Source organism: Stegostoma tigrinum, chromosome 23, assembly GCF_030684315.1.
Source record: "Stegostoma tigrinum isolate sSteTig4 chromosome 23, sSteTig4.hap1, whole genome shotgun sequence".
NCBI classification, from domain to species: Eukaryota; Metazoa; Chordata; class Chondrichthyes; order Orectolobiformes; family Stegostomatidae; genus Stegostoma; species Stegostoma tigrinum.
In genome coordinates, this window is record NC_081376.1 from 29,500,495 (window position 1) to 29,526,046 (window position 25,552).

Sequence of the window (25,552 nt, forward strand, 5' to 3'; positions counted from 1 at the left end):
ATTGTAGATTGATTAAACTTGGTGAAGCCTATAAGGCCACAACTTGAAGAGCACAACTATCTTGTGTTATGCTTCACTGGATTATACGATACTTCATCAGTGATGCAGATAAAACCAGTGATATATCTCCAAGTCAGGATGGTGAGTAGCTTGGAAGGAAATTTGCAGATGGTGGTGTTTCCATGTATCTGTTGCCCTTGTCTTTCCATATGATAATGGCAGTGAGGATGGAAGGTACTGTCAAATGACCCTTGGTGAATTTCTGCAGTGCATCCTGCGGATGGTATAAACTTGCTACAAAACGTTAGTGGTCAAGGAATGAATTTTTGTTGATGTGATGCCAATTAAGTTGGCTGCTTTGTATTGGATGGAGCCAAGCTTAAGTGATTTTAGAGCTGCATTGATCCAGACAGGTGCAGAATATTTGATCATACTTTTGACTTGTGTCTTGTAGGTGGTAGACAGGCTTTGGAAAGTCAAGAGGTGAGTTACTCACTGCAAGATTCCTAGCCTCTAGTCAGCGCTTTTAGCCACAGTACTTATATGGCTTATCCAGTTCAGTTTCTGTTAACAGTTGCATGAATGTTACGTGCCACTTGTCAGTCAGCCTGGATATTGTTCAGGTCTTGCTGCATTTGGGTATGGACTGCTTGGGGAGTTATGAATGGTGCTGAATTTTGTGCAATTATTCGCGAACATCCTCTACTCTTGACATTATAGAATCATAGAGATGTACAGCACAGAAACAGACCATTCGGTCCAACTCATCCATGCCAACCTGATATTCTAAATTAGTCTAGTCCCATTTGCCAGCCTTTGGCTCATATTCCTCTAAACCCTTCCTATTCATGTACCCATCCAGGTGCCTTTTAAATGTTGTAGTTTAGATATTGTAATTGTACCTGCCTCTGGCAGTTCATTCCATATACCCACCAATCTGTGTGAAAAAGATGCCTATTAGGTCCCTTTCAGATCTTTCCCTTCTCAACTTAAACCTGTGCCCTCTAGTTTTGTACTTCCATCCTCTTGGCAAAAGACCTTGACTATTCGCCCATGCCCCTCATGATTTTATAAACTTCTATAAGGTCACTCCTCAGCCTCCAGGAGGTAATGTTGCTACTTCTCATAGTCATTAGGATGTTAAAAAGTGCTTTCTGTTAACATCCCTGAATTACTTAGTTTTACTTTTAACAGGAATAGTTTCTATTTACCATATCACAAAATTAAATAATCTTGAGTACCACAATTTTTCAAGGCCAGAACATCCTTCCTGACATACTACCCCAACCTGAATGTCTCTAAATGTGATCTAGATTGAGCTTTACAAGTTTGTAGCGAATCTTCTAAATTGTTGTATTTCAGCATGTCTCAGATAAAAGTCCTCGGCTCTGTTTGCCATTTTAAACTAATGGTCCTTACCATGTGGCTAGGATTGATAGGCATAAGTCCTTTAATCTTTTATGAAACAAAAATAGGAACAGAAATACTTATGTTCAATTTTTTTTTTAAAAACAGGAAGGTGCGAGTACTGCCAGAAGGTTAAATTGAACGAAATGGCTCAGATATGGGGAAGGGCAGCACAATTTTTATTATATTGTGCAGTGTCAAGTTGAATCTCATTGTTACTCTGTGTGTGTTTAATTCATATGAAATAAAGTAACTTAAGGATTTTTATTGGTTTGCCATCATTTTCTTGGCTCATCTGTGAAAAGTTTGAGATGCACATTGAGGCGTGTGTGAAAAAAACACAACTTCAGAGCAACAGGCTGTGTAACCTCATGTCCAAAACATTACTCTGCTAGTTTCACTTCCTTACTTTTTCCTCATATCGCTGTAAATATTTATCTTCAGATGATTATTCAATTTCTTTTTGAAACCATTATTGAAACTGGTTCCACCAACCTTTCAAGCAGCGTATTCCAGATCTAAACAGCTGGCATTATAATAAATGCTTTTCCTCATGTTGGCTTTAGTTCTTTTACAGTTCATTATTAAATCTGCGTCCTCTGATTCTTGACCCTTCCCTCAGTGGGCATATTTACTATGTTCAGAATGTGCCTGAACCATTTTGTCATTGAAAGCTGCAGTACGCTAATCTTTCATTTTATTGGGCCAGATCAATTGACGCATAACATTAACCTGGACATTACCTTCGCCGGTTGTATGATGGATGTTCTGGAAGAGGTATGGGTCCAGGCAAGAGTTTCAAAATTAGTCAGCTATGATTCCAATTAATCTTGCTAGCATTTGAACAAGGGCCATTTGCAACCTTCTGAAAACTACACCGGAGTAACTGTGGAAAGTAAATTGAGAAGTGTTAGCTGAAACAATCAGCATCGAGAGTAAATTTGTGATTCATAAAACTGGTGATAAAGGACAAAAATGGAGGGGTGAATGAAAATTTCAGGTCCCTCTTTGAACACAACAAAGTAATACGTTAGTAATAGTTTAGGGCGGCACAGTGGCTCGGTGGTTAGCACTGCAGCCTCACAGTGCCAGGGACCTGGGTTCGATTCCTGCCTCGGGCGACTGTCTGTGTGGATTTTGCACGTTCTCCCCGTGTCTGCGTGAGTTTCCTCCCACATTCCAAAGGTGTGCAGGTTAGGTGGATTGGTCATGCTAAATTGCCCGTAGTGTTCAGGGCTGTGTGGGTTATAGGGGATTAGGTCTGGGTGAGATGCTTCAAGGGGCAGTGTGGACTCATTGGGCCAAAGGGCCTGTTTCCACACTGTAGGAAATCTAATCTAAAAAAATACAGTACAAATGTCCACCAGAACTGAAGGCTAAATAAACCTTGACCTGCATATTCGTTATGGAGACAAGATATCAGCATGTCACTCCTTCGAGGTTGCTTATCAGGTTGGCTGTCAAATTTTGACTTCAGCCTCATCTGTAGTGGCCCTCTAATGGGTTGTGGCTGGTAGAGGAAAATGCAATGGGCCAAATGCAATGAGCCAATTCTGGATGAGCAGCAGCTTGCAGCTGTTCTGCAATTTCAGAACAAATAATCCTTGGCCAACTGTTCCGCAGGAGTGAAAATAGGAAAAAGAAAATCGTGTAAAATTTCTTGTGAGACCTCAAAAGGTCAAGACTCCTTTAAGGGTCTCTGGTTATATCAAAAAGTAACAATGGTTGGATTTTATTTTTTGGCAAAGCATATTTTCCAGTGGCTTTCCACAGGGCTCAGTTTTGGTTCCTTTACTTTTGTAGTGTATACATATTAATGATTTTAAACTTAAATGTGGAAGGCATGATTGCGAAATTTGGTGATGCAAAATTAATCAGATACAGTTGGTGAGAGGTTTGGCTGCTGATTTCAAGAAGATAGCAATGGCCCCGCTGAGGGGTTAGAAAAGTGGCATATTGAATTCAATCTGGAGAAGTATGAGGTTATGGATTTGGGGAGGGCAAACAAAGCAAGAGTATACACAATGAGTGTGGTTGGATATTGACAGGAGCAGTGGAGGTGCAGTTGGAGTGCATATCCACAAGTTCTTGAAAGTTACAGGACAAGTAGATGTGATAGAAAAAAAGGCATCTGGGATGCTTTTCTTCATTTGGTGAGGTGTTGAATATAAGAGCAGGGATGTAATATTGAACCAAGTAAGAAACTGGTTAAACCACAGGTGTGGTTTTATGCATAATCTGGTCACCTTAGAAAAAGGGTGGCTAAGGGATGACTCCCTTGGTTGTACAAAATAATGAGGGGTTCAGGCAGGGTGGACAGGGAAGACCTGTTTTCCCTCGTGGAGAGATTAATTACCAGGGGACACAGATTTAAAGTGATTACTAGAATGATGAGAGGAGAGGAAGAAAATGCTTTTACCCAGAGGGTGGCAGTTGTATGGAATTCACTGGCCAGCTGGATAGCTGAGGCAGAATCCCTCAATACATGAATCTGGAGAGCTACAGACCATGTTTTGGTCAGTGGGATTAGAATGAGTGGCCATTCACCTGTCAAAACGTGATGAATTGAATGGCTTTATGAGCTGTAAATGTTTTATGGTTCTATCAGTACACAGCAAGAAATTATATTTATTTGGAGCCTTAATCGTAGGGACACATTCTAAGCCACTTGCCAGGAGCATCATCAATCAAAATGTGTCACAATGAGACTTTTGGACATGACCAAAAGCTTGGTCAAAAAGGTAGGTTTGAAGATATGTCTTAATGAGATTTAAGGATAGAATCTAGAGTTCTGGGTTTAGTCAAATGAAAGACAGTGACAAATAAGAAGAATTCATGGATATTTAAAGGTGACGGTAAGTTGTTCATGTAAATTCTGAACAGTTGTCTCAGCAATTTTCCTTGTGGAACACTACTTCCTAACTTCGGCCCACTCTGCATAATTACCCTTTGCTCCTAGTCTCTGTTTTCTGCCATAAAACCTGCAAAATGCCTAATTTGGCACTGGATTCCTGTCTCCACATTCTCAGGTCTTGTTCAGTTTGTTTGTTATCTCCTCAACATATTCAATAGAATTGGTTGAGTAGGACTTTCCATTTTGAAATCCTTCCCCATGACAAATGTCAAACCAAGAAGCCTCTAGATTTCTGTTGTGTCCCTCCTATCTTGAACAGGATGCCAGGTGGGTGAGGGGATAGAGTAGTAGGCAGATGTGAGTAGTAAGGTGTCAGATGGATGAAGAGACAGCGTACAAGGTGGGTTTGGGTGCTAGGTAAATATGTGCGGGCTTAGGACAGGTCATTGGCTGTTAGGTTGGGGAGCAGTAGGGGATGCAGGGTTGGGGATGTATGTAGAAATCAGAATGGCTGTATTTAGTTAGGTCTGTGGGTCTGCGGGCAGTGAGTCTGGTTCATGGAGAGTTGGCATGGGTCAGGTCCAATCAAGAGTTGTTGGAGGTATCAGGAGAGACTGTTGGCATCAGGTGATGTATGGTCAGTATTATAGTCAGCCTAGTGTTAGAGTAACTATTCAGGTAACTAAGTCAAAGTCCTCAGAAGCCTCTGAGTATCTCAGAGTTGAAAGTTTCAGAGGCTTGCAAACACTGGGTAATTGCCCAATTTCAACATGCTGGATAATTCCTGCAAAGTTAGCTGCATTGGGACTTCTGCCTGACCCTGATCCAAGTCCAATCTACCCTTTAGCAATGACTATGTTCATGTTGGTAGATGTGGCCATTAATTCTACTGAAACAAAAATTGTACCTTTTGTTTTAAAAAAGGGGCCAGTTAACCTGCCAAATAATCTTTTACTGCCACCTACTGGATGACTTAGCATTAAACTGAAAGTAAATTTGCAGAGTATGAGCTTTACATTTCAACCTTGGGAGACTTTTTTCTGTTGTTAGACAAATTCCAAATCATTCTGTTGAATTTAATTTTAAATGTACACATTTTTATGTATTAATGAACATTTGAATATTGAATGATTTGAAAAACAGTATAGTTGAAAACAGACAACTTCCTTAAAAATGTGGTTGCTGTTGGCTGAACCAGCATTCGTTATCCATTGCTAGCTACCCTAGAAAAGGTGGGGCAAGTCACCTTGAACTGCTGCAATCCATATAGTGTTAGAGCACCAGCACAATGCTGCTAGGAGGGACTTTCAATGATTTTAATCTAGTGCCAGTGAAGTAACAGCAGTAGATCTAAGTTAAAATGGTGAGTGGCTTGGAGGAAAACATGTAAATGGTGAAGTTCCTGTCTTTTGACTGCCCTTGTCTTTCTACATGTTAAATGTTGCATATTTTGAAGGTGCTGTTGAAGGAGGCTGAACAAATCGTTACAGTGCATCCTATATACAGTAGTCATTTGCTATCACTGTTTTAATGGTTGTGGATCGAGTGCTGATCAAAGTGGGCTGCTTTGTCCTGGATGGTGTCAAGCTCCCTGAGTGTTTTTGGAACTGCACTTATCCAGGCATGTGTGGAGTGTTCCGTCACACTCCTGCCTTGTAGATGGTGCTTAGGCTTTGGGAAGATGAGGCAAGTTACTCGCTGCAGAATTTCCAGCCTCTGAATCTGTTCTTGTAGTGATGGGTGGTCTAGTTCAGTTTCTGGTTAGGCTGTGTCTCCTGACACATTGAAAGGTTCACATGAGCATGTGCACATGTTGTGGAAAGAAAACTCTGCCAGTAAAAGACATGGTGGGCCCACAATGAGTACAAGCAATATGAGTGAATGGAATGGAATGATACCACTGGCAGGACTACTACGCATGTGTTTTGCAAGTATGACTGAGAACATGTTGTGGCTAATGGTAACCCCCCAAGATGTTGATATTAGGGGGTTCAATGATGATAATACCATTGAAGGTCAAAGTGACATAGTTCGATTCTCCTTCACAGGAGATAGTAATTGCCTGCTACTTGGGTCGTGTGCATGTTACTCATCACTTATCAACCCAGCTGAATCTTGTTCAGGTCTTGTTGCATATGGACATGAACTGCCTCTGTAACTAAGGAGGTGGGAGTGGTGTAGTGCATTGTCCTATCTTCAGTGAACATCCCACTTTGGCATATGGGAGGGTTAGTGATAAAATAGCTGAACATGTTTGGATCTAGGACATTACCTTCAGGAACTCCTGCAGTGAAGTCCTGGGACTGAGATGATTGGCCATCAACACACACAACTATCTTCCTTTTAAGATACTGTCTGATTCTCATTGAATTCAGTTTTAATAGGACTCCTTAATGCTGTACTCAGTCAAAATTGCATTAGTATCAAGGGCAGTTCAGTAACCTTTGAGTTTGAGTCCAGCTCTCTTGTCCACATTTGAACCAAGACTGTAATGAGACTACTGGCTGAGTAGTCCTATCAAAACCCAAACTGATCCTCAGCCAGTAAGTTATTATTATGTAAGTGTTGCTCTGTGGCACAGCAGCAATGCCTTACATCATTTTGCTGGTGATCAAGAGTCGACGGATAGAATAGTAACTAGTCAGTTTGGATTTTATTGCACAGGTGATAGCTGGGCAGCTTTCCATATTGTTGTGCAAGTGCCATGTTGTAGCTGTACTTGAACAGCTTGGCTAAGGCGCTGGTTAGTTCTAGAGCACAAGTCTTCAATACCATTGCCAGAATGTTGTCAGTGTTCAAAGGCCTTTCTGTACTGTCAGCTGTTTCTTGATATTAGACTGATGGAATATTCGGTAGGATGTTGCATCTTGTTTTAAACATCTCAACTGATTGAAGACAGATGTGTTTTTAAACACAGCATAAAGTGTTTTAACCTCCCTGAGTGCTGTGGATATTAAAAACAGAACAACTGACTGGTTGAATCCTGAAAATAAAAACAAATGATCATCCCATATTTGCTCTTAGAGACACAAATAATTACAAGGATGTAGGTCCTAAAAGACCAAAAAGATCATTGTCACGCTTGCTTCTTTTGAAATCTTTAAATGTTTTGTGGGCTTATGATCCCATTTTAGCCTACTGAAGAAATAAACATTTGATTTTTAATGAAGGCAGCCTCACAGTGTCTTATAGCTTGCAATAGCAACTTCCTCCAGCTTCATGCTGGTTGAGTTGCGGTCTAATCCTGGCAACAAAAATCTGAGATAACAAAGTGTGGAGCTGGATAAACACGGCAGGCAAAGCAGCATGTTAGGAGCACAAAAGCTGACATTTGGGCTTAGACCCTTCATCAGAAAAGGGTTTCGTTTCTCAAATAAATAGGCAAAGGTTAGCCTGAATTCTTTGCCTTGTGATGAATCTTAGTCATGTACTATTACTAGTCTAGATCTTTATTTTTTGTCAGCAGGCTGCTCTTCAAAACTCATCCCACTACATTTTCTTTATTAGAAATCAGGTTTGTCTTGTGACCATAGTATCTGTTTATCCATTGTCTTCACAAATCGTCTCTGATGACCTGACATATAATGGTGCTCAAATTTTGTCCATTTATGTCTTGTTTTTTGTATTCCAGTCTGAAACTCAGAATTTTGCAAGTCTATTGTGAAATCATGTGCTGGTAACTCAAAAATGATGGTTACCCAATGCAATTCCTGATAATTGTAGGAAGTGCACTGCAAACCTCAGAGACTTACAGTCTCTCCACCTTTGACTTTTTCATTGTAAACATTATGAAAAATACTTTTATCATTCACCAGGTTCTTCAGTTCAGATAACATTTTATATAGTAACAGTGAGGCCTGGGGGAATGATTATGAGATTATGATTGCAAGATGATTCCAGTTGGTGGGATATCACCAGAACACAAGTTTTACTGTAGTTTGCCTAATTATTTGGACAATGATGGCCATTTATCCACTGAATAGCTTTGTTGCATATTACAAAATTGTCTGGGGTTGGAGGCTAGTTTCCAGGCCTTGATTCATTCAGTGGAGGTTGGCAGAAAAGGGAAATGCCATCTGACCTCTTAACTCTATTATATTTCAAAAGCTGCATGTTCATTCGCCATTTGTTTTCAGAAGTAGTAGCTAGCTGGAACTTCTAAATCCATAAGTAATTGCATGAATGTCACAATGTGATCTGAATTGAGTTAGCTGAAAACAGGATCCTGTCATGTTGGAGACCTCAGGAGATGATCAAGATGAAATATCCACTTGACATGTCTAACTGAATGTGGGTGCAAGTGCTTCATCGTTATCTTTGACATTGATGTACTGGGCTTCTCCATCATAATAGATGGTGGGGTCTCTTTTTTCTCCTGTTAGTTGTTTAGAAGTCCATCACCATTCATAACTGGATATGTCAGGACTGCTGAAAGTTGTAATCCGATCAATTTGAAGTTCATTTGATGTATTATTTTTAGTTTTGCTGCCACTCTGTTTATGACATTCTAATTAAACTTTCTGAGCCTGATTCACAAATCTTGTTCAGCTGTTGGTTCTGCTCATTCCCAGACTGGCCATGGTCATCATGAAGACCCTGCCTTATCAGCCTTATTTTTTGCCTGTGGTGTGGTGAACCTCAGGTTAAACTCACTACCAATTGTGTCTCTTTCCAATGAGAGATCAGCCTATGGTTGTCTGGGACAATGGCAGCTTTCCTGGGGCTTTTGACATATTAAAGGTATTTTTCAATTCAGCTGTTGTTCTTTTGTCCACTTTGAAACATGGAACCAGGCAGTTTGGTAACTCCAAAGTCTTTTTGTGTTGCCCCCATTCTTGAAGAAAAAGATGTGTGAATTACTCGGGTGGCTGCGTGTTTCCATATTTAATGAGGTATCTGCCTCAGACTTGATACTGTCTGTAGACCAAATGCCAAAAGTCTCAACTCACAACTGTCACGTTAACAGTTTGTGTTTAACTTTTAAACATTGACCGCAAGTTCACAATTTGACACGTTTGTACTGAGTGGGACCGTAACTTCATTTCCAATACTCTGGAGCCCAAGTTAACTGTGTTCAATACTTTGGAACAGTATTTAATAGGTAAGTTTTTTTGATATATACCTATACACATGCACGTTTTAATTTAAAGCAGAACTTCTAAGCGTTGGTTTGGCTATTTTTTAACAACACTGCCCACAGGATAAACAAAAAAGTGAGCTGCAAGTAATTTGATATCCATGTGCAACAAACTCAGTGGAGATGAATCTGAGATGGGGGGTAAAGCTACCTGTTGATTTTCTGTTTCCCATTTTATGTTACAAAGACTAGTTCCACGAGCCAGGAGTTTTACTGTTGTTGTGTGAATCATCTTGTATAGTTGAGTCCCTTGTGAAAGTTACACATCTCAGTTATGATTAGTTATTATGAATGAACCAGTATGCAAGACAATAGTACATAATGATTGGATACAAACTAAAATGACAATGCATCATCAGCAACCATGGTCACTATATTGCCTTGATGTTAAAAAGGAGGGGTTTATCATAGTAAATGACTATTTACATACTATCTTAATGAAACTAATAAGTAATTTGAGCAATTAGTTTGGGGCAGATAACCTAATATCATGTGGAGTAGAAATACTTTGAGTAAAAGCTTACCCACTTCTGTTTGCTTATACTTAGGAAATCAGAATTCAAGTGTTGATGATACATATCCAGCAGTATACCAAGTACAGAACTAGGCATCCTTCTGAAATTAACTCCAGTTTATTCTCCTCCAAAATGAGTACTGAAGTTTAATCAATGAAGTAAACAACTTTGTTTTTTTTTTAGGTGTCAACTTGGCTATGTGGTAGCACTTGCGTCTGGTTCAAAACGTTATTGAATTCAAGCCTGGTGCCGGACAATTGAGCACCGATTTCATACATTTGCATTGGATGGACCACCATTTGGATGAGCACCATTCTAAGAAGAGCAGGAATCTCTCCCGATGTTCTGGCCAATATTCTATCTGCTAACTATTCGTGTTCTTTGCTGTGCACCAACAGCTGTTGGAGTTGGCCAGATAACAGTTTGAGGAATTGGTTACAAAGAGCTTTCAACTCTCCTGAGAAAATGCTGAGATTTTCAACAAAAGCAAATTTGTTTTCCTTTCTTCTAACAAATCACTAACTAACAACTCTTCTAACAAACAACTTGATATTTAGAATTTATAAAAACTAAATTCCTAATATTTATATGGGAAACTGATCCCCTGCATAGGTGTAACCAGCTGTAAATTTGAGAAAAAGATGCATGTGTGCCATCTAGTCACACATGAATATCTCTTCACCCCCTCAGATCAATTGGTGTGTAACATAAAGATTAAAAGAATTTGAGGTCTATTTGGATGTAACTTCCTTTTGATTATTTGACAGAAGCAGTCAACCGGACAAAAGTCAAAATAAATAAGGTATGTCTTTGTTCTTAAATTGACACTTTGTTTATAGCAATCTTTCAGAAATTAAAAAATAAATATGCCAGTGTGACAAGTGTAAATGAAGTTCATTTACATGTAATATTTGATATAAAATTAGTAAAATGATTCTAAGGGGTATATTGAAGTTGTGAAACATGCGCTAAAACTATAAAGTGCAGATTTTATATAGGTAAAGGCACTTCACAATAACAAGGAAAAGAAATTACAATCTAGGCATTTTATCTAACATCTTGTTGTCCATCCAAATTCATCGTCTTCAATTTCAGCATCCTTGACATTTGACACTTGTGCACCTTCCAAATTCAGGTAATCTTGATTTTCCAGGGAGACTTCATCTGTAGTAAGAGGGAGACTAGGGAAAGGAGTGAAACAGTACCATTATCTAGTATTCTAATCAATGAAAAAAAGAGCTTTGCATTTGATAATTAAAATAGTTTCATGACCTATTGTTAAGAAATTTACATTTTTCACCATTATTTTCAAATTGCATTAAAGTATAATTTCTAGTTAGTGTTCATTAAGTTACACTCTGGATGTTCAACATTCATGTAGATTGCCAGATGCTGCATAATCTTATAGTCTGTGCCTTTGGGTAACAATGCTACCTTGTATGCTTTTCCAACACTTCTCAGACTTTATAGTTTCATTATTTCAAGAACGCATCATGCCTCGCAATCTCTACAGTAGCCGAAATATGTCCCCACTGTGCATCTCGCCATAAATATGCTTTGGTAAAATTTCACAACTTACTTGTGATATTATTAATCAGAATCAAATACATGCTCCATCTCAGTCACATCTGACTCATCTGCCATTTTAACTAAAGAAAAATTAAATTCTGTCAGTAACCTACCTTCTACCACAACCTCCATGAGCAGATCCTTGAACCATTTACCCTGTCGAACAGCAAATGTCACGACAATACTTAAGCTTTATTTCCTGCCTGGATTTTCATCTATACCACTGAAGGGATAATAGTCCATGATTTTGAAGCACTGAGCATTGCTAAGTGCACTGTTATTATATGGCAAACTTAATTTTGCAAACAGATCAAATCCATTATCTTTTAACAAGTGTCCATCTAAATGCATATGACACCCCTCACCCCATTGCTTAGTTTGGTATGCTGGGTACATTTCAGCAGACCATTCAGGCTTTTAGTCTTCTGAGCAATTTGGATACATGCTGTGTAGCTTGACCGCTTGCTTATTAATCTCTGCCTTCTTTAGGACAGTGCTGTTAACCAGCAAGCCAGTTCGCCTGGTCTGGCTTACTTGAGGCCCTTTTTCATGCAAGCAGGCTGAGGGGACTGGAGCAAAGGCTAGCTGTCCATCCTGACCAGTTACAGGCCACAAGGTTAGTGGCGCTGCAGGAGATTCCTGCCTGGATGCTGCAGCAGTTATAGGTTGTCCTGTCCTTCCAATACCACCAGTATCCCAACTGCAAAAGCCTTTTTTAATTCTAGGTTTCAAGAAGTTGGAGAGACATTGCCTCCATTTGGAAGAACCTTCTCCTTCAACTACATGCCATGGAAGTCTGCTGCTGCTTTCAAGCTGTGAGGCCTCTTGTTGGTCCACTAACTTTGAAAACTTACCAACCGGAGAGGATATCCACTGTCTGCTCAGTTATTGGCTGTTTTAGGCAGACTCACATTGGCTCATGATGTTGTTGGTTCCTGACTGTAAATTGAGCCCAGTAGCAGGGTTCAGAAGCCTGAGGGAACTTCTCAGTCCTTAGAGACTGCAGATAAACTTTAAATTCAACTTCCTCTTAACTTAGCAGCATATTAAACAGTAATGTCCATGGTTCTTGCTACTCTAATTTTGTAAGTACCCAATGAGAAAAGATTACCAGATGGCTGTAGATGAACGTCTCTGAACTGCACATCTTTTATGCCTGCACAAAAATCCCAGATTATCTGCTGGTGTTATTTTTTTAAAAAAATATGCATTATTTTATGATTATTATACAGAGATTTGTTTATTTCTTTGATGCACTGATCCGTAGGATAGGATTTGCAATCTGTACTAGATTACCTGTAATCGTACATCTAATTACTCCCCGGATATACTGAAAAAGTGGCCAACAGGGGATAGGTGAGGCTGCACAGATGATGCAACAATACATATAGCAGCATTCCACAATTACAAATGGTCAACAGAACACTGACCTGCATCTATGAACCCAGTTAAACAGAGTTTACTTAATATTCTGAGTACGTACAAGTGGCCACTGATACTCACCCATCTAACTGCTTTCTTCCACTGTAAAAACACTTAAAAGCACACAGGATGCACATACCTTACACTGTGAAAAAGAGGAAATGCTGAGGTATAGAAATCACTGAGCACACCTACACTATACTTACAATGTGTAAATTGCAACATGTATTACACCCTATTCTGTGAATGACTTTGCAATGAGGCAGATTGGTGGTTAGTGAGGAATGAATTCAGAGCATGATAAGCTCAGGACAGTGGGGTATGGACTATAAAATTGAACACTTGAAGGCTGACTTCTTTTATGAGACATTGTTGTTTTGGCTGAAGACTTGTTTGAACAAACATATATTTGGCTCTTGATTGGGATCTTCTTCAATAATTAATATTTTTAGATGCCAGTTACGTAGCTAGACTTCTTTGTAGTGTGATGTCACAAAATATGTGGGGTAATAATTTTGGGCCTTGTACATGCTGTACTGCTGCCTGCCCCCACTCTCCACTTACTTGAGCAGTACTTCCTGTCACTGCAGGTTCTAATTGGTTGGCCGAGACCTTATCTGCAACAATACCTTATTGCTCATTCCTTTCAGTTCATAGATTCCTTACAGCAGAACACAACTGTGGCTGCGGTCAATAGTTAATAAATAGATTTTCATCCAGTTCCTCTGACACCCCAAAAATGATTGTGCCATGACTGCTGTCAAATAGCTGATCTAAGGCAATTGTCAGAGCAGTTGTATTTAGTGTTTGTAATTCAGCGTTGGTAGCTACAATTCTCTACATACTCGCTGCTCAGGATGTTAGATTTTCTACACTGAAGAAGCCAGACCCAGATTGGGTGACCATTCTGTGGGACATCTACATCCCAGACTCTAACCATGAGCTTTCAGTTGCCCTTCATTTTAGTTCTCTGTCTCCCTGCTACTCCTGGCCTTTCCATTCTTGGCCTCTTACGCAGTTTCAAGCTCAACATAAGCTTGAGAAAAGCACCTAATCTTGCAAATAAGCTCCTTCCAGTCTTCTGGAATCAACATTCAACAGTTCAACAATTTCTTGCTTATAACTAAACCTTCAGACTGCAAACTTTGTTTGTTTGTGATTTTGTAAATCCCATTTACATCCCATCTAGACCCAACTTTTGTTTCTTTACTTGTCCTGTAACATCTCCTTTTGCCTTACTCCATTAACCCTTTACATATGGAATCTTCCCAGCCTTCCAACCAGCAGAGAACATTCCTGTAGTTATTTGCATTTCTCGCTTGCCCCACCCCTGTCATTTCTTCACCTGCCTCTGTTCTGAAATTGATGTGAAATTTTGTGCTGAATTTAATGATCATAGCAGTGGCCCCAGTCCCCTATCCAGAGAGCTGGTGGAAACCACAGCATTACCAGGAGCTCCAGCAATATTAAATTCCAATTAGGTGCTTACCTCCCTGCCACTGGGATGCCTGGGGCCTTCAGGATGATAATGTTACATCCAACAGCTGTCAGAAAAACCAGGGGCATGTGACTGTTCAGAAAAGGTGGGCACTTCTGGTCCTGCAGGAGGTATTGGTAGATGGACAGCCATGAAAGCTCTGAAGGAGAAGGCAGCCCCTCTGGGGCTATATGAGATTATCCTTGATGAGGAGGAAGAGGGTTGGTGTGGAGGATGGGTGGCAGGGGGTGCTATGGAGACTGCATCCCAGTGGGGCCCTCTTTTGGTTACAGGGTAGGTATCAGGAGGTACCCCCTCAGCCCAGAGGTAAACCTGGTGGAAACTACAACAGGTATCCCTCTCGCTATACCAAGAGTGGTGGGATGAATCTTGCTGCTCAAGGGCCTTAACTGGCATCCAGAAAGGTCACAGTCCGTGACATGACTTAGTAATGGGGAGTCAGGACAGTAAAGTCTCTTAATGCCCCCTGGCCTTCCAGCCTCTCCACCACTTAATTCTGTTAGTCTTTCCCCAGATGCCCAGATCCACGGAATATTTTGTGCATCCAGCACTAGTGAAAACCTCTGTATCATTACATGCAAGTTTCATTTGATATAAATTCAAAGGAACCAATCTTGTTTTTCATCGGGTGGCACAGTGATTAGCACTACTGCCTCATATAGCCAGGGACATGGGTTCAATTCCAGACTTGGGCAACTGTCTGTGTGGAGATTGCACATTCTCCCTGTGCCTGCATGGGTTTCTGCTGGATGCTCCAGTGTCCTCCCACAGTCCAAAGCTGTGCAAGTTAGGTGGATCGGTCTTGCTAAATTGCCTATAGTATCCAGGGATGTGTAAGTTCAGGTGCATTAGACGTGGGAAATGCAGGGTTGGGGAATGGGTCTGGGTGGGATAATCTTGAGGTTTGGTGAGGACTTGTTGGGCCAAATAGCCTGTTTCCACACTGTAGGGATTCTCTAAATGCTAACTTGTTCTTTTAAAGAAAGGGGAGGTTTCATTATTCATATGCAAATTGCACAGCAATGTCCAGTGACCGCAGATGCAGAGGGGTAGGTACACACATAATCAGGAAGTTAGTATTCAGTGTTCTAGTCATTTAAATTGGTTGGCAATTTTGAAATAGATGAGTTAATGGCAGCTAAATCTACACCATGGTTTGCACTACACACAAGAATTGAAATGGATTGACTGAAAAATATTCCAGATAATTTTGCTGCATTTTGGGGATGAGACAACTGGTAATAAGAAATTCATCTTGACACTTGTTGAAATAACTTATTTTAGAATCCATAATGCTGGCTTCAGTACTACCTGCTCTTAAAAGAACATGGGAATAGAGTCCAAGCATAATTCACTAGAATTGGTCTTATTATTGCATGTAGTAAGATTTAAACAAATAAACCTTAACTTTTGCTTAACTATGGCTTCTCCATAGTTACAATTTATTTTATGTACCAGCATGTTTTCAAACCAATGATGACATAATCAAATTAGCAGTTTGCAGCAGAGTTGAGATTAAAATAATAGCGCATCATGTTGGTTCATTTGTTGATGCATGAGAATAATCAGGTTTTCTATCTTTGCCAAACTACACTCTAATTTCCCACTGGATGACAATTTGATCCAGATTAGAAACTGCTGATCAACACAATAAAATCTACATTAGCAGCAAGTTTATTACTTGAAGCCATTACTTTGGTGTATCCTGGCATTACTTTATATGGCAGTTTCAACCTTGCATGGTTAGCAGAGCTACAATTGTGAAAATAAGTTTAATAAGTGACAGCTTTGGCTTACTTCAACATTTCACTTCCTGCAAACGTGCATTGGCATAAATTTTGAACTTTGGGATTTTCAGACAAATATATTAATACCATTATTATCTTTGTAAAGTAGTGACAACACCTGCTTTTAAATGATCAGTATATGATGTAAACCTAATTCAGTACCTGCAATTCTATAGATTTTACAAAAATGTTACTACAATTAAGATAAATAACCCACAAAATACACATCTAAGCATTATCTGATAAGTGACATAACCTGAGTTTTTGACAATGATGAGCTGCCATTTTAAAGCTGTGCATTTCTAAATGTTTTCATGTACTTTGCAGAATATTCCATTTATTCAATATGCTTGATTCATGAGTACAGAAAAAGTGAACGCTTTTCTCATACTTTTGTTCCACTAGCATTGATTATATTGTTCTCAATTACATAGAACATAGAACATTAAAAGTCCATGAACTGAATTTACTATTGAAGCTATTGGTACCCATTATTACTTATGTATGAACCTGACAGGAAATTCAGACAAGTGCGGTTACACAGTTAAATGCAAAAATAAGACATTTCTGTCAAGTTGTTTTGCTTCTCCTTATGCTGAATGCAGAAGGCAACTCAGTGTTTGGCTCTCCATTCAAACATATTTTATGGTGTGGTAATCTTTAACTATTTACAAACAACCTCTCTGGCCTTGAAAATTTGCTTTTAGAGTTTCAATCCTTCAGTTTTTGAATGTTATTTGAGTGTTTTTTTTAAAGTTACACATTGTATTGTTCTCTCTTTCCATCTCCTTTTCCCTTTCTCTTCAACCCTATCTTTCTTTCTGGCTTTTTGTTTTGCTTTCTGCACTTGTTTGACATTGAATTCATATTACAAAACTGCACTTCCCAGTTTAGACTCTGTTAGGCATTCACAATGTTTCAGTAAAATTAGTTAGAGACACATAGCAACGTGGCTTGTTCACACGGGCACAGGGTGCAGCAGTATGATGATTTCCCACTAACAGCAATTTATCGCAGAGAAGTCATGCAAAGGCAATCCGAATGAATGGATAGTAATACCTATTGTAAATTCTGGCCTACAATATCTGATGAATTTCTCAGTGAAATGTCAATTTTGAACTTCAGTAGTTTTTCTATTTTGATTTTTTTCTTTTAAGTTTCATTGTTAATGCGTGCTTATAATGGAAATTACACGACAATCTCCCATGTTCTGGATCTGCCAAAGTACATTATTAGGATTAAGTAACAACACTGTTGATATTGTCTCTGGCATTCTTTTCAGTAAATGCAATTATTACATAGTATCGAAACATCTGCGGAACAACAAACCAGTTCGGTGAGCCAACCAGCCTCAACACCCACAACCCGAGCTACAGATCTACTCAAAAGCCTTAGAAATTTCTTTGCCAACTATTTCCTGAGCTAGTGAATAACTGTAATTTGTCAAAAGGCTTAAAACTAGATCCTGATAGTTTACTGTTAACATGAATGGTAACACTTGATCAGTGCCTTGCACACCCCTTGGTGTGTACATAAGAAATGTAATATGTTGTATGTGTTCAAAATTAATAGACTGATTGTTTTGAAAAAAAAGACTTGCATCAGATCTTGATATTGTTCTACTCTTGCATTAACTAGTGAAGGAGGTTTGAATTTCGAAGAACCAAAACACAACATATTAATATTCTTATCACATGCTGAAAATGGAAGTGAGGAACAAACAGCAAACCTCTGAGGGTCAGTGCAGCTACAGGAAGGGGAGGTTGCAGCAGGAAGGATTCCAGGGCAAAATGAGGGAAGGCTGGAATGGGACCAGGAAGGTGCATCTTCTGAGTTAATTGGGATATTTGGTCCAGTGAACACTCCTAGGTTTGCCAAAGGGTGGGAAAATCGACATAGCTGTAGGGATAAAAGAAGAGGATAAGTATTTTGAGGTCCAGCAATGTCATAAGAAACTATTGTAAACACTAAATTGTAATCACTAATGGACAGAAAACCCTTTTTGCATTTTACATCTTTGTCAGATTATGGAATAATTAATAAAATGTGCTTTTGCTAAAAACATTCTTTATATAAAAGAAACTTTGTTCTGTAGTGAAGATGTCATGCAGGCAGAGAATGTGATTTTACAAATGAGAAAAACACCAAGCTATTATAAAGCATATTTATTTGTGTGAAGATTTTATGAGGATTGATACTATAGAAACACAAAATACTTTATGTAGGTTTTAACTAAAACACATGATTTTATTACAATACTGCCTAATGCATTTTGCATTATGATTAGGAAATATTAATATTACGAGGCTTTGTAATGGCAGGTAGGGTGAACATCAAAAATTTAAAGACAATTACCAGCAATAAAGCTTTCTAGTTTGAAGCTGTTAAAACAGGAAAGCCAATTTATTGATTGTTCTGGAAAAATTGCTCAACATCACTGGGTTATGCCTGTGTATGTGTAAAACTTCAAAAATATGATGGCAGTTCTTCTTTAGTTTTATTCTTTTTCTTATGTGATTCCATTTGTGATGTTCACTCCAACCAAGAAACTTGCCTGGGGCCCATTTTCCATCAACTCTTAATCCTAACTATAACAGATGTTAGGAGGACTATGATGGCTGCTGTGGGTGGTCAAACCTATAATTCCTTTCTTTCTTAAGATGGAATACTTGACCTTTTGGAAGACCTTCCCCAATTTTACAGCTGAGACTGGAAACTCAACAGAGTTGATGTGGTGTATATGGATTTTAGCAAGGCGTTCGATAAGGTTCCCCACAATAGGCTATTGTACAAAATGCGGAGGAATGGGATTGTGGGAGATATAGCAGTTTGGATCGGAAATTGGCTTGCTGAAAGAAGACAGAGGGTGGCAGTTGATGGGAAATGTTCATCCTGGAGACCAGTTACTAGTGGTGTACCGCAAGCGTCGGTGTTGGGTCCATTGCTGTTTGTCATTTTTATAAATGACCTGGATGAGGGCATAGAAGGATGGGTTAGTAAATTTGCAGACAACACTAAGGTCGGTGGAGTTGTGGATAGTGACGAAGGATGCTGTAGGTTGCAGGGAGACATAGATAAGCTGCAGAGCTGGGCTGAGAGGTGGCAAATGGAGTTTAATGCAGACAAGTGTGAGGTGATGCACTTTGGTAGGAGTAACTAGAAGGCAAAGTACTGGGCTAATGGTAAGATTCTTGGTAGTGTAGATGAGCAGAGAGATCTTGGTGTCCATGTACACAGATCCTTGAAAGTTGCCACCCAGGTTCACAGGGCTGTTACGAAGGCATACAGTGTTTTTGCTTTTGTTAATAGAGGGATCGAGTTCCGGAACCATGAGGTTATGCTGCAGCTGTATAAAACTCTGGTGCAGCTGCACTTGGAGTATTGCGTACAGTTCTGGTCACCGCCTTATAAGGAGGATGTGGAAGCTTTGGAAAGGGTGCAGAGGAGATTTACTAGGATGTTGCCTGGTATGGAGGGAAGGTCTTACGAGGAAAGGCTGAGGGACTTGAGGCTGTTTTCTTTAGAGAGAAGGTTGAGAGGTGACTTAATTGAAACATATAAAATAATCAGAGGGTTAGATAGGGAGAGCCTTTTTCATAGGATGGTGACGGCGAGCAGGAGGGGCATAGCTTTAAATTGAGGGGTGAAAGATATAGGACAGATGTCAGAGGTAGTATCTTTACTCACAGTAGTAAGGGAATGGAATGCTTTGCCTGCAATGGTGTAGATTCGCCAAGTTTAAGTACATTTAAGTCGTCATTGGACAAGCATATGGACGTATATGGAATAGTGTAGGTTAGATGAGCTTCAGATTGGTATGACAACATTGGCACAACATCGAGGGCTGAAAGGCCTGTACTGTGCTGTTATGTTCTATGAGGAGTTAAGATCGTAAACTCATATCCTCCTACGCCAATAGCATATGTTACAACTTCCATATACAACATGCACATTTTCAGCTTGTGCTCTTCAAATGGAACTTAAAGGTTAGAACATCAATGGTACACTATTTAATACTTCAAAAGAATTTCAATGGTATACTGTTAAAGCCAAACACATCAAATAACACAGAGCAGTTGAAAACACTTTTCAGTGGTATAACAATCTATGTGATTCCCTAAATCTTTGGGCTATTCAAAAATGGATATGAGTGAGTTTGAGATTTGGTTGGTTTTCAACAAGGAATTCAAAGTTTACTTTGCTGTATAAAAGGTGACATGTAAACCTATGGTGTGAAGTCATCAATGAAACATATCAATGACTATACATGACTCGGTGGTAAGTGTGGACCTATTGTAGGAAACGTAGAACTATGACAGGGTAAAGAAAAATCATGCTCTTAATGTGGCGAGTTTAGTTTTGAACCTGTGAAACTGTTGCATCTTTTCCTTTCCCATCGTTGCCCTTTGGGTAGAACATCTGTGCAGAGTTGGTGTTGGAATAACGATGCCACCTCATGAATGGAACCATACTGTAAAAACACAGACAAAAATAAATATTTTTTAAAAAAACAAGGCTGTGCAATGATAAAATTGACAAGCCCTGGTGAATGTTTCTCTTTGTTAAATGGTGGCAGAGAAGATTCTACATCTATTTAGTATAGGTTTGGAAATGTAAGATTAAAATCTCAGTGATAAAACTTTACAAGTTAAATTTTGCAAGAACTACTAAACAAGAGGAATATTTGTTGTACCATGTAATTTAAACTAACCAACACTTTCAGTCCCCCCCACCCCCTCATGAATCTAATGTTTCTTTTACACCTGTAAAGGAAGTAAATTTCTGTAGGCCGACATTAACATCTTGGTTGATGTTCTTGAAAAACTCAAGTATATAACTTACTAAAATATCAGTACACATAATGTTATTCTAAAGGTTGGCTGAAACAAAAAAAACCTATCACTACCTTTAGCAGGTCAACGTTTTGCCCCAAAAATGTTTTCTGGATACTGCATGTAATAACATACCTTCTCTTGGTTTCCTGAGGAACAATGGATCTTGCTAAAATATTCTTGTACATATCTGACTTTAAGTAACGTGGGTAAGAATCCTGGAGTAACAATATCAACAAGATATCAGTGAGTTTAAACAGTCAGTTATATGCATAAGCATTTTTCCTCCCTAGGAAACACAAACGATACTGTCCTTTCTTAATAAGACCATAAGAAATTGGAACCGGAGTAGTCTATTCTGCCAATCAGTAGGATCCTGGCTGATTCGACATTCTGCGCATTCACTTTCCTGCCCTTTCTCCATAATCCTACCAATCAAAAATCTGTCTCAGGCTTAAATATACACAAGGCCTCTGTCCCACAGTTCTCTGTGGCAAAGAGTTCCAAAGACACACAATCCTTTGAGAGAAGAAATTCCTCCTCATCTGAAATTGGCACTCCTTCACTCTAAGACGATGCCCTCTTCTCTGAGCCTAGAGTTCCCATGAGAGGGAACATCCTCTCAGCATTTACCCTGTCAAGCCCCTTAAGAATCCTACATTTTTCAGTGTGATCACTTGTCATTCTTATAAACTTCATTGAGTAGGGTCCCAATCTGTTCAACCTTTCCTTACAATACAATCCCTCCATACAGGGGATCATCCTTGTGAAACTTCTCTGAATTGCCTCTAATGAAATAATACCTATTCTTAAATAAGGGGGCCAAAACTGCTTACAGTACTGTGTGGTCTCACTAGTTACAGTAAAGCTCCCTTACTCTCATACTCCAACTCCTTGAAATAAGAACCAACATTCCATTAGCCTTCCTGATTACCTACCGCACGTGTATGAGCTTTCTGTGTTTTGTGCACAAGTCCCACCATGTCTCTTCGTGTTGCAGCTTGCTGCATTTTCTCTCCATTTAAATAATATTCTGTTCTTTTAGTCTTCCTTCTAAAAGAACAACTTCACATTTTCCCACATTATACTCCATTTGCCAACATTTTGCCCACTTACTTAATCTAACCGTATATGCCTGTAAACTGTTTGTATATCTTTCCACCTGTATTTATTAATTTCTTTTTCAAGATGGTTATATCCAGATTGAAATACGAATTTTTGTTTAACTTTTCTTTAAACCTATTTTGGAAAGGAGAAAATGACCCAGAAGGATCGCTCAGTCTTAATCAAAATTGAGGCTGCAGTTTTTTTTCTGTTAATTTCTCCTTCATCAGGGATTGAAGAGTACTCCAGGTTTAACCAGTACCAGAAATGTGAGTTAGAGGTATTTAATTGAATAATTTGAGTACACTGGGGTGTCCAGAACCAGGGGTCACAGTCATGAGAATATGGGTTTAGACCATTTAGGACTGAGATGAGGAGAAATGTTGTCACTCAGAGGGTGGTGAACCTTTGGAATTCTCTGCTACAGAAAATTGTTGAGGCCAAAATAGTGACAATTTCAAGGAAGAAATTGACAGGGCTAAAGGGATCTGAGGGTATGGGGCAAAAAGGGGAAATAGGGTAGTGAGCTGGATGATCATGTTGCATGGTAGAGCAGGCTCAAGAGGGCTGAATGTCTGACTCTTGCCCAATTTTCTGTGTTTCTATATATGTAGGAAGACTTTGGTATGCAAGGTATGGGCTTAGTGGCTGGACCTTCTGGGGTGGTGGTGGTTGAGGGGTGTTTGCAAAGGTTGCCGAAAAACAGGCATTTTTCCAACAGGGACGTTAAATCCAGGAGATAGATATAAGAGCACTAACTTCCTAGATCTGACACTTCTTTTCCTCGATGTAGTTGCTAGCTTGCCCAAGGCACTAGAAATACTGTTCATTGAAGCCACGGTTTAAAAACTGAATAACAATAAGATTCATAAAAGGGTTGGAGATGGGATTGGGTTGGGAATTTGATTTTTAAAACCGTAACAACTTCTCCCTGCAACCTAGCCAGAATCTGCCTTGTTTTTAAGGTTAAAATTCTCTGATAGGGTCAAATTATTGATCAAATACTATGCTTTGTCAGCTCGAAATAACTAATATCAATTTATAGCAAATTATTTTATTTTGTCTATGAAAGATTAAATATAACTGCAAGCATAATGTTTAAACTTTATCTTCCAGCTGTGTACCTCCAACCTTGTTAACTGGTGATGTTGAAAAGTTCAGCAGGTGGATTATAATTGTTACTATGATGTGGCTGAGACAGAGCTTTGTGAGACTGATCTCCACATCAGAATGAGTTTCATCCTTTTTAAAATAGCACAACTTCAAAGACTGGTGGCTGCTTGGTGTTTCAGAGATATTCTGGAAAATCAAATTCTAAACTGAATTCCCTGATATCGTCAGAGTTTTAAAATCAAAATAAAGTTAATTTTTGTTTACTCGCAGCCTTATGATCTAAACATCCATGGTAAATTTCTAAAACTGCAGTTTCAAACTGTTCACAATTCCTGAGAAGTACACCAGAAAGTAAAGGTATCATTCGTTTTATAATCTCGTGTATGTTCCTTATTTAATAATTTAAATTAGGAGCTACTGTAAATTAGCTCATTGGTGCAAGTTTGGAACACTTATTGTCTGTAGGACCAATATGTTAACCATTTATAGAAAGTTTATGTAACTAACTCTATCTTCTAAAGCTGGATTTCACAAAACTGGTGCATTGGCTCTTTGGGCATTTTAAGTTCATGTCAATTTCCCACCTTCCACTGGAAACCTGTACGTTGCTTCTATTTGACTCGGCATCTAATAACCCTCTTCAATATCTCAATTGAACTTGTTTCCATGATATTTCCAGATCGTGCATTCCAGACCTGAGCTACTTCCTGAGTGAAAAAGTTTTTCTTCACCTTACATTTATTTATTTCGTGAAACACTTCAAAACCACGTTTTCTGGTTCTTAGTTCATTGACAAGTGGGAAAGATTTCTTCGTACCCATTTGGATCCATCGTTATTTTGAAAACTATGGTCATATATTCTCTTAGCTCTGTACTCTCCAAGAAAAACACTTCCAACAGCTCCAATCTTTCCTCATAACTGAAGTGCGTCATCCCAGGAACCATTCAAATAAATATTGTCTGCACATTCTCTTGTGTGGCTCCCAAAATACACAATACTCCATCTAAAGTCCAATCAATTTCTTATATAAGTTCATCATAACTCTCCTTTTCTCTTACTTTATGCCTCTATTTGTGAATTTGACAATACTTTATTGATGATTCCTTTATCTGTCCTGCCACCTTTAATGTGTTAATTCCATATACACCCAGGTCATTCTATTCCTGCACATCCTTTACAATAACCACCTATATTTCAGACTGGATCTTTATGTTCTCTGTACCAAAGTGCACCATTTCAGAGTTCTCTGTAGCTGCCACCTAATCCTTTACACTGTCCAATTCAAAGTTTACAATTCTTCCAGTTTTGGATTGTCAGATTTTGAAATTGTCCCCTGTATACCTAGCTTTAGGTCATTTAAATACACAAGGAAAAGCAAGAGTCCCATTACCCATCTGTGAAGAACTCCACTACAAACCTCCTTGCAGCTGAAAAAATGTCCATTCACCATGACATTTGTTTCTTCTTGTGCAGCCAATTTTGTATCCATGTGCCCTTTTATTCTGTGGCCCATAACATACCTTACAGTTTTGCTGTGTGCTACTATACTGAATGCCTTTTAGAAATCTACGGTTTCCCCTCATCAAACCACTCTATTGCCTCTTCAAAGAATTCCAGGAAGTTAAGCGAGACATGATTTTCCCTGAACAAGTCCATACTGATTCTTCCAAGTTAATCTACATGTTTTCTAGTAATACCATACATCACAAATAATTGTTTCTTCAAGTTTTCCTACCACTGAAGTTAAACTGATTTGGTCTGTGATTTCACAGCTGATCTTAATGTCTTTTCCAAAATGTTTATTAACAATTACAATTCTCCCAACGTCTAGCACCAAGCCTGAATACAGAGAATGTGCAAACTTGAACAATGGGACAGCTTTAGTTCTTGAACAGAGGGTTGGGGGGGAGAAGAGCAGAGGTTGGGCATAAGCATGTCTGATAAAAAGCCAGGCTTTCTCTGATATAAAAGCCAAACACTTCAGTGCTTGTGACCCCCAAACTCCCATCTTGTAACCTCACTGCTGACAGAGTGAGTGTGGGCTACTGGAGAGAAGGTGGTGGACCTTAGATCGGTGAAGTGAAGAAGGACATTGACCTCCTTCATGCAGGTCAGAAATCACACTACACCAGGCTATAGTCCTGGTGTCCATAGTCCAGACACCAATGTGGATTTCACCAGATTCAAAATCTCCCCTCCCCCCACTGCATCTCAAAACCAGCCCAGCTTGTCCCCGCCTCCCTAACCCGTTCTTCCTCTCACTTATCCCCTCCTCCCACCTCAAGCCGCACCTCCATTTCCTACCTACTTAAC

General features: G+C 39.2%; 1 protein-coding gene across 5 annotated transcripts in view; it reads right to left on the bottom strand.

The window, feature by feature from the left end:
- Nucleotides 1-9,400: 9,400 nt before the first annotated feature.
- Nucleotides 9,401-25,552, bottom strand: part of rgs11 (regulator of G protein signaling 11) — a 131,563-nt gene continuing 115,411 nt past the window's right edge. For 2 of the 5 annotated variants that reach the window (XM_048551665.2, XM_048551666.2), the window contains exons 16-19: nucleotides 21,157-21,239; nucleotides 20,555-20,660; nucleotides 17,919-18,088; nucleotides 9,401-11,094 (exon numbers count right to left, since the gene is read on the bottom strand). In XM_048551665.2, the coding sequence (XP_048407622.1) occupies nucleotides 10,965-11,094; nucleotides 17,919-18,088; nucleotides 20,555-20,660; nucleotides 21,157-21,239 (489 nt within the window). In that variant the 3' untranslated portion in view covers nucleotides 9,401-10,964. Of the gene's footprint in view, nucleotides 11,095-17,918; nucleotides 18,089-20,554; nucleotides 20,661-21,156; nucleotides 21,240-25,552 lie in introns of those variants that run through there. The other 3 variants (XM_048551667.2, XM_048551669.2, XM_048551668.2) reach the window with 3 other exon arrangements.